Source organism: Anser brachyrhynchus (genome assembly GCF_964034855.1).
Source record: "Anser brachyrhynchus genome assembly, chromosome: 7".
Taxonomy (NCBI): Eukaryota; Metazoa; Chordata; class Aves; order Anseriformes; family Anatidae; genus Anser; species Anser brachyrhynchus.
The window spans coordinates 14082571-14092872 of record NC_137701.1 but is presented as its reverse complement, the minus strand read 5'-3'; the positions used below and the strand labels follow the sequence as shown (position 1 = coordinate 14092872).

General features: G+C 37.3%; 1 protein-coding gene across 1 annotated transcript in view; it reads right to left on the bottom strand.

Annotated features, from left to right (window-relative positions):
• Window positions 1-10302, bottom strand: part of BMPR2 (bone morphogenetic protein receptor type 2) — a 113170-nt gene that overhangs the window by 10579 nt on the left and 92289 nt on the right. Inside the window, exons 7-11 of the mRNA XM_080600353.1 lie at window positions 7917-8031; window positions 6149-6309; window positions 4832-4979; window positions 3741-3877; window positions 239-411 (exon numbers count right to left, since the gene is read on the bottom strand). Coding sequence (XP_080456479.1) covers window positions 239-411; window positions 3741-3877; window positions 4832-4979; window positions 6149-6309; window positions 7917-8031 — 734 coding nt within the window. The remainder of the gene's footprint in view (window positions 1-238; window positions 412-3740; window positions 3878-4831; window positions 4980-6148; window positions 6310-7916; window positions 8032-10302) is intronic.

The window sequence follows — 10302 nt, the reverse complement described above, 5'->3', positions numbered from 1 at the left end:
TATATCGGAGATCTTAAGAACCCAAAGCCACAAAAATTGTTTATTTTGTGGATTCATGCAATACAAAACAATCAGGATCATATCATACAATGCCCATGTGCAGGCTAGTTCACATAACACACATCCACTTCACAGGTGCAGAAACATGAAGTGAACAGCGTGCTCTAGCTTCCTTTCTGGAGTGAGCTAAGCATTGGACATTCACTGCCAACTAAAACCGAATGTGTTCTCTTCTTACCTCTCATTTTGCATGGCAGTTGACATAGGATTGACTGTTGGACTAACTGATTTATTTCTCTCCCAGATCATCATGAGTTCTGCCATCCTCTCCTCAGCACATTGGGCTGTTAATCGAGCTTCAGCATCTTGATCCCAACAGTCTTCAATTGTTTCTTTAAGTGACCTCACGGCCTGCCGGGAGACAAACAAAATCCCGCTTTCTTAAATTATTTTCCCTTTATATCATGCTTCTGATTTACTGTTCTATGGCAGCATACTGTATGGGTGTGGATGAAGAGTCACAAGTTGGTGAGAAAGAGACATGGAAGATATACAACACAATTTCATTCAAAGCTAGTTTACCCTAATAACAGCAATATGAAGGACTACCATTATCATACCTCACACACACCCAAAGTGTATTATTTAGACAAGACAATTATTTAGAAAAAGTTACATTTACAGTTGTCCATGCAACCCTTCAGCCTACCCTCTCTTATGTGTGCATGCTCATTCTCCTTGCTTTATGAAAGCCATGTAGAAAGGATTGACGATGCTCTGGAAACACTGCCATGGTTATCCTCACAATTCAGCTAAATGGTCCCTGCCTTGCTGCCCTGCACTGTATGCAATTGACACAGCCTTGCTCATTTCATCATGCTTTTCTTCTTCTTCACACTACCCTAATATCCAAATGCCTCAGTGAAATGTCAGTGAATTTGTCTGCACTATGGGAGGAGATTATTGCTGCCCTTGTTTTACAGATGGAGAAATGGCAACAGACACACTTTCCTGGGATCACACTGTGGGATGAATGGTACAGTCAGGATTAGAGCTCAAGACCTCCAAATCATGCTGCCATATGGTCAGAGACCTGGAAAGGAGACAACTGAAATTACGAGCTCTGAACATTTGTACTTCCACTGCATCCTGAGCACAGTAAGACAGACGTTTATGGGCCCCTACTGCCAGTTAAGGCCCATGGGTAGAATATAATTTGCCAGAATGTCTCATATCTCAGCCCAGCTTTAACTTCTCCAGCACTACTGACAGTGCGTAGTCCCAGCTGGGCACTAAAGCATTCACTGGGCCCTGCTGATTGTTTCTGTGCCAGAACTGCCGTGTTCACTCCTGGCAGTGAAAGACAAGAGTAGCTCTGTCTGCTCGCGAAGAGCTCCTCGCCCACAGAGCAGGCTCCTGGCATCACTCGCATCTGGCAAGTCACTGCTGCTCAGTGATGCAGCTATGGCTACACAGGCAGGGATGAACCACCACACAAGTAAATCACCTCCCTTTCCATAGTCGATTGAAGAAGGGCTAAGCAACCAAAATACTCCTAGCTGAGGGACATGAATCTAAAAGCACCCTCAGGGACAATGAGGAGATACTGTACTGGGTAAGTTTTCTCTACCCAAATAAAAAGGGTTCATTCAGCTTTTAGTACTTGATTTAGACACAATTTACATGCATCTTAAAGTCAGTGGACATCCTAATCTCTCGCCTTACTCCTCTGTAAAGCTCTCCCCTAAAAGTTTCACCAGAAATAAATGTAACTAGCATTTAATAGTCTTTCTTCCAGATGATCCATTCCTGTCAATGTTTTAAGGATATTGAAAGGACCACAATTATGACAGTACAGATAGTTAACAAGACTGAAGTTCTAGAGCTTCACATTTACCATAATGTTGTATTTTCTATTAATTTCAGGTTCAAAGGGATCTACACTAAAGTTCACTATTTATAAGTTCTACAACTCATAAAAACGGATGAAAGGGAATAAATCTGCATTATTCTATTTTTCTACTAATAGCCTTCAGTCCCAACCTTTGAGATCCAGCTTGGTCCCTGCTTTTGGCTTGGAAAATGAGAAAGAAATGATGGTAACATCCCAATTCAGTTTATAGGCCTTGAATTATTTTATGCACATCATCTGTTAATTCATACTGTGAAAAACAATAACCACTAAACAAGGTCTATATTGTAACACATGTTCAAGAAGCAGACTGCAAAAGTAATCATAAAATTAGGATTCCACATCCTTAAAGTGCCTTAATTACGTGACCTAAACAATAAAACATTGTTTCTAATTTTTATTTCTAAAAGGAAAAGGATAAATACATTTATCTAATAGATGAATTTGCACAAAGATGTTTTAACACAACATGTAAATGTAGCTCTATATAATGGACAGAAGTCTTTTATCCCATGCCTGAGACAAAGGAGGTAAGGACCTTGGTCCAGAGTTAGGTTATCTGAATCTTATATTTCTATGACATCTCAGAGTGTTTATTAAGATGTCATCCTAGACTGGCACAGGGTGGAATGGGTTGTTTGATGCCTGTAAGAGAACTGTAGGTTATTACACCCCAAAGAATGTGTCAAGCAGTTTAAATACAGGGATTGTTACTAGCTTGGTGTATAATATTAGTCTACCAATTTCTTAAAACATAAACATTGGAAATGGTAGTCTGCAAAACAAAACCAACCTTAAACTGTTTTAGTTATAACTGTCTTCAGAAACAGCTGTCAAGCTTGCGTTCTTCCAACACTGCATTTGCCAAAATGGCTGTGGGTTTTGTTTGCTTGTTTCTTTCTTTGTTTTTACTTTTGTTAAGATTGTCTGGACAAAACCATGCAATAAGAAAACCTCTCTATGAAGCTCTCAACTCAGTTGCAACATGTTTTATAACAGTGTTAACACTGGAGGCTATGCTCCTCTCTGAAAATGGTTTCATATGTATTTACAAGTAGCAGCACAGATGAGGCCTTAGGCTCCCCATTATCTGTGCAGTAGCTACATACTTATCAAGTAGCAAAGTCTCTGAAGATTGAAGGGCATTACTTCAGAAAGTGAATTCATAAAAATATCTTTTTAGATGAGTCAAATACATAATTTCCATACTTGCAGTCAATCTATTTTAGTTTAAACAAGCTATCGTGTATCAGGTAGAACCCAGTAACTGTTTACATTTTACTTTGCTTTGAATAAAAGACAAACAACCTCCACTATGCTAAGAGGAGTTGCATTACCTCACCTTTGCTGCAGATGAAAGCAAGCACACAGACTCTCACCAGAGTTCAGCTGACTTGCTGTAACTTGTTGGCCTGCAGCAGCAAGCAAGACTCTAAGCCATAGCTATACTAATTCAAAACAACAAACAACATTACTTTGTTTATACTTTAGAAAATAAAAATTGTAGATCAAATGAAGCCTATAAAATTTCTAATGTAGTTATAACGAAACAATTGCTAGAAAATGTAGCCTCTGTAAATTCTGAGCACTATACTTCTCTTCAAAAATAGTTTATTACAATGTTTATAAAATTTCAGTATTGGAGGATTATAATTACATTTTGCCAAATATTTTACGGTGTTACTCGTTTATATGATGTCAAAAGTCAAAAAATGCCTTTACGTTCCTCATCCAGTATACAGAGAGTACATGGGCACTTCATGCATACTGAAAATTACTTTCCAGATAACAACCTATAAATTGCTTATTTCTAAATATTCCATCTCACCAGGCTGTTTTCTTTCCATGCTTCTGGGAATTTTGGTCTTTGCTTCTCCCTGGACACTAAGACTTGCATATCTTCAAAAGTGGGATGGTTTCCGACTTCTGTCTGGAAAGCCATCTGGTACTCTGGCACAGACTCCCCTGTTAGCAAAAGAAAGAATGAAAATAAAATACATATATATATGGATTAAAAAAAAAAGGCAGGGCAAGAGCTTTCAAGTGATGAAAGGTAGTATCAAAATTGCTGTCTATCGAGACATTGTGACTCCACCCCCAAACCCTGCCCTTCTACCCCCAAAAAAGCTGAATTAACTGCAAATGAATTAAGTGTTGTTTGGGAACCTCTCAAAGGATAGTATCTTCAAACTTTGTTGATTGAGGGGTACCTTCAGGATGTCCGGGAGCCTGAGGATAACACCTAATGTCTGTGAAACGTAAATGACTGAGTGTACTTCATCTGGGAGGAAGCCCAGACAGATTACAAGTCCCTGCATGTAATGTGTAGCTGTTTGACTACAGAGGGAATATTGCATGCCAGATTAATTCTATATGCTATAGCTGAGGAAGAAGATGGAGGTCACTACGCTTTCTCACGTTAAGTTTTTACAGTTTATTTCCTTTTGTTTTATTTTACAGGTTTAGTTCCCTGAATTTTCAATGTCAGTATCATAAATAAAAGTATGAATGGCTAAAGGCCACATTAAATTACTGCACTTTCCCATCCATTTATTCATTTTGAAAGTCTGAAAGATATTTCAGGCCCCGTATCAGCTGTAAATACTCATAGTACTGTCTTTGCCGTCAACCCAACTCTCAATGTTCATAAACTCTGGACAATACAAATAGCACTCAAATTGCACTACTACGCAGCCTGCAAACTGCTTAAACAGGCAATTTGAAGTCTGTCAGCATGATTCATGCTTAACAATACAGTGTATTTGAGTGTGAACAGTAACAATCTTGAACACTAGATGGCACCGACTTAATGGCAAAAAATAACTGATAAAAATATTTCCTTTCTTCACTTAAAAAGCTATGACTAGGATAACATTGCTTGCTGGTACTCCTTTCTACTGCTATTGTTTTTTCAGTTACCTGGGAAGAGGTCTGTACATCTCATAAATATCTCCCAGTAGATAAGGCCTAGTGCATACATATCTACTTGTTTCAAAGCAGATTCACAGTCCCTCAAGTTCACTGCTCCTTCAAGCACTTCTGGGGCCATATAACGGATTGTACCAACCTGGAAAAACATAAAATCCAAGTTTCAAATCAAGAAGCAATGTCCAAATTCAATTCATTATGAAGGTTTTGTGTTCTTGGGTTTCTGTGTTGTTGTTTTTTTGTTTTTTTGTTTTTTTTTTTAAAAATATCCTACTTTGATGTTTTCTACAGCTAAGATGGAAAATGCAGTTCTCTTCAAATAAATACTCTCATCTTCTAGACTCATATCAGTAGCCTAGTCATAATAAAGCCCTTCCCAAGCTCTGTCACTTTTTCATATGTACTGTAACAAAATAACATTGTCCCTTACTCAGTGTTCTCATGTGCAAGATAATATAGCAGAAATGTTTCTTCTTCCTGAAATGACTCTGTTCAACACCAATGTACATACCATAATAGGGGAGGGATGCTGCTGAACAAGGAACTTGTTCTGTTATTGCTGGACTGTCAGCAAGGCTTGCCCCTACATCTTCCTTACTCAAAGGTTATTAACAGCTTTAGAAGGCATCTATTTATTTCCACTAGGGACGATGTTAGATTAGAGCTGTCATTCATCAGCCCTTACAGGACAGTATATTTTGTCAAAGGGCTGTTCCACATCCCTGCATTTTAAACAGTGGTTTCCCTGTTTCTTCGTTCAGCGAATGGAGATCTAAAAAGAGCACCTGTGCACTAGGTATTATTACTGTAATGCTTTCTAAGGGACGTTGATTAGTACTGCGAGACATGCTTTGAATGAAATGTAAAGATTTACTGTAAAAGCACATAGACAACAAATATACTGAAGCATTTGGGGGATTTTCAGTCTTCGTTTAAAACAGTCTCACTGTATTTGAGTAGCCTATGTTCAGATGTTAGCATATTTTTGCTTATGTATGTAATATATCTAAACATCTAGCAGATGTTTTTCCACAGTGTTCCTTTAAAATCATGAAAGGATGCAAATTCTGTAGCCTTCCTCAGCAGTCCTTTCCAGACCTTCACTGTCACTTCAGTATTTTGACAATAAAATCAGTCTCATCCTGTCAAGTTTTCAGCCACTTCTACCCCTATTGCACCAATTCCCCCTTAAAAGAATTGTACCACCTTAATATTCACCTTATAACAACTTTTTCTCAATGTTACTCCCATACTGTTACTCCCCATCTGTCCTCCTTTATATGCTGGCTTATCTTTATTTATACTTACCTCACTAATGGCAGCATTATCTTCCTCACCTGGGCGTACTAGTCTGTTTCCAGTTAACTTCATGGAGAGTCCAAAATCACTAATTACACATGTTCCATCATTCTTTACCAGTACATTGCGGCTGTTCAAGTCACGATGGGATATTGCAGGTTTGTAATGGTCTATTTGGACATATGAAAGTGCTTGTTATTATTAGAGCAGTTCTACTGTTCGGCAAAAGGAGAGAACCTCATTAGGTCTGCTCACCTATTATAAACAGAAAATCAACTTATCTTTTAGAAAGCTAACATTTTTGCTTCTTTATAATGAACTCCACAGTATGCTATCTGTTGAAAACTGACTGGCATTCATAGCTTCACCATATCTATACAACTTATTAGGTTACTGTTATATACAGGTTTAGTGTTTGCCAATAAGCTTTCCAAGGGATATTTCAGCATGATTTTGGCAGGGAAGACATTGTGTACTTAAGCATAGACCTGCTGCCACAGACCTGACAGCCATTCCAAATGCTCTCTCTCATATCTACAGTCCTCTGTCAAATACAGCACCAGCTATTTACATTATAATTGAGATTGGCACCTATTCAGAAGATACATAGACAATATTATTCTAGAGGAGCTGAACATGTTAATCCTGCAAGGAATTTGATATTTTCCAAAGAGTAATCTCAGTTGTTCCCAGTTTATGTGCAATTTATGTAGTTAGTAAGAGCGCCAGCACAATAGAACCAATTTTACTGTGGAATTCTTTCTACTCCATGAGCTCCTTTGTAGCATTTACAGATTAGCCTGTGGCTGTCTCTTCTTTATGATGGAAGGTTTACACATTTTCTGGCTGCTAACGGACACACCTGTCTGCACATTTCAGAATGATGATAGCTGCAGTTTCAATGGCACATAGAAATACCAAGTTAGGTATTTTCAGTCTGGCACTTCTAACAGCATCTTCAGTTTTCATTCTGTGCTAGAGTTGATGCTTAACATTTGAAATATATGGTTTGGGACTTTAATCCAAATGTTAGCACCTTAATGTGGAATTAACATTACCATCCTTTTATTTACTGCCCAAAAGCTAATGCTTCCGTGCCAGACCATATTCTGCAGCCTGTTATATCACAGATATCAGAATACCTGTTATATAATCATGATATTTCAGATGGCTGAAATTCTGGCTGAAACAGATGAGCAGAGATATATATCAATATGTCAGCAGATCCAACACTAATATAACACACAGAAAAAACAGTAGTATCATTTGTACACAGAGAAGACTATACTCACACCCTTCAGCAAATACCAAGAGATACAATAAAACTGCAATGGTATTAGAATGGTATTAGAAGATTGAATTATTTTTATGTACACAGTTCACACACACACACAAAAAAATGCTGTGCTGATTTGTGCCTGAGCTGCAAAAAACAAACAGAACACTCCATCTGCTTGATCTCTGTTCGACAGACATTCAGTGCTTCAGGTCTTCAGTAATCTGTTGCCATGATACAGCAGCACTGCACAACTCTGCCTCCTCCTCTTGCCTGTCTCTGGGACTCTGCTGGCTCTTACTCCCTGTTTTCATGGAAGTGTCATAGGCACAGCCCACAACAGGGAATTGTTCAAAGGAAAGAACATATCAGAAGTACTGAGTAATCTCTATTTGCATTCCTACTCGCTGTACTGTCACAAAGTAAAAAGAAAGGCAGGAATCTTCTATCTGACAGAAATAGGAATATCATGAACACTTGAGCATCCCTTCCCGGCCTTACCTCCTCGAGGTAGCTCTGTGTGTAGGTACGCCAAGCCCCTAGTTATAGAATGTGCCAACCGACAAGAGCTCACCCAGTCACTTGTGTGGAGACTCAAATATTTGCACAGCGAACCCTAACAAAAATAAAATAAAATAAATACTGAATTAAAATCTTTATCAAGTTGAATAATTAAGTACAAATCTTTAAAAAGGACAGTTTTATCCATTGCTCCTGAAAGGTATAATTCTGCAACTGCTTCTGTGTATACCCAGATATTATAAAACACAAGATTTTCACTAATTTTTAGTGGTGCCATTTGTTTTATGTAAGGAAGTAGAACAGAAAATTCATCATACATTGCATAATAATAGGGGTTGCCTTTAGGAGTAATGACAGTTATAAAACAAAAACAATATATGCATTTCTTGTACTCTTCTGTAGAAGTTCTTTCTCTGAACAACAGAAGGAGAAAGGTACCTGCAAATATAGCAGCCAGGGTGACTAATTATCAGACTTTGAACCATTAGTATTTACAGAAAAACAGAGAACATCCCTGACTTGCATCTCCCCTGCTATCCTATGTTTATTCATTGAAACAACAACAACAACAAAAAAAAGAAGCTTCCAAATAGGAGTGAGTCCACATACACTGAAGAAACAGCAAAAAAGAACATCACATTGTATTTTGTTGTTTTGTTGTTGTTGTTTATTGATTTCTGGTAGAATCTTCAAAGAAAACCAGAAGAAAGGGTGTCAATTGTGACACTGAAATATTCTAGAAACTCAAACAAGAGCCAGATCCTGCAAACTGTAACATCTTTGAGCAGTTTTTTTTGTACAGTCCTCAATAACAATATGCTCAGTTTAAACAAAGCAAACACCCATGCATAAATAACAGTAAGACCAGCCTTCTCTGCACATGTATTATAATGGTTATTTATGACTACTGATGATCCCCTTTTGACTGTTTAAATATTTAATCTCAAAGATGTACCAGTACATAGCATCTTACTATCACAGCTGCAAATAAAAAACACTATTACAAAATCAGTTAAGTGACATTTGATTAAAAAAACAACAATGGGTATTTGCCATTTGAGTGCATTTGGAGTCAACATTCAGGTATGTAACACAGGCACAATTCAGATGGATGTACATAGATACCATAATTTAAAATGACTGAAGCCTTAGAATTTTTTTTTAATCCAACACTAAAACTAAACCCCAGTTATTTACACTCCTTAATATAATTACAAAAATCTTTCAACTTCTCAGATTTAGACTGTATTGAATAAGGAGCCCATAAACAGATAACCTCCTTGGTGAAAACACAGACCAAACATCACTCACACAGGTTTACACAACATTTTTTTTTCATTGCTTAAAATGCTGTCATACCAACTTTGAATACATTTTAGTAACAACATGCTGAAAATCCATCTAGTAATTAATTATAAAGAATTTTACCTTATTTTTTAAAGCTTTAAGAAATACAAGCATACATAAGCTTCTTTTCCCTTTCAGTTTTACCATAGCAACAAACCCCAAATCCAAAATCAGGGGTGCGCAAAAATTCTTGTTACTCCTTGAGGCCTAAATCTTAGGCTTAATCCTCTCTCTACCGAAGTCCACATTTGATAAGGCAAAGTTGTAAAATATGAAATACTGAGATAAAATAGTTTGTCTACATATAAACTTAAGGCAAATGAAGATAGACTGCACAGTTCAAAATATATCCACTTCTGATGTATACTCCTCCCACTTAGTTTTTGGCTCCTGCCTAGCACTAGACTCTTTGGGTTCAGGTATGATTCCTGCTACAGTGCTCATTGCAAAGATTCTCACAGTGCAAAGCTCCAGAGGCTGTGAGCAATTCTGGTATTAGAACATAGTTTCCTCGTTTGCTTTGAACAAATTACTGTGCTATATATACTGTACTTTTTTTTTTCCTCCCCAAAAAAATAAAATCAAGAGATGTAAGGACTGACTGCCAGAAACTTAGGTGCAGTAAAAGATTTTCTTGGTTTTGTGGGTTGAGATTCCAACCCATTCTCATGGAGGCAACAGGACTGTTGTAGTCTAACTGGGAAATAGTGTATAAAGATCTCAAACCAACTTCAAGACCTTTTTGCTCCAAAGTTTTCTAACTGCTATATATTTTTAAGCTGTCTGAGGACTGTGATTTTATGTTCTTAGTGAAGTTCCATATAAAGGACAACCAGGAAAAGTTTTAGTCAAGATAGTGAGAGATTTGTAAATGAGATTATTCTTTTTCAGAGTCATGAGTTACATGTTCAATTGGTGATATTTGTTCTGATTATGGCTTTTGATTAAAATGATGGTTTTGTTCTAACAATCATAAGATTCTACTATGTGTTTTACAACAATTTTTCATTTGTTCTAA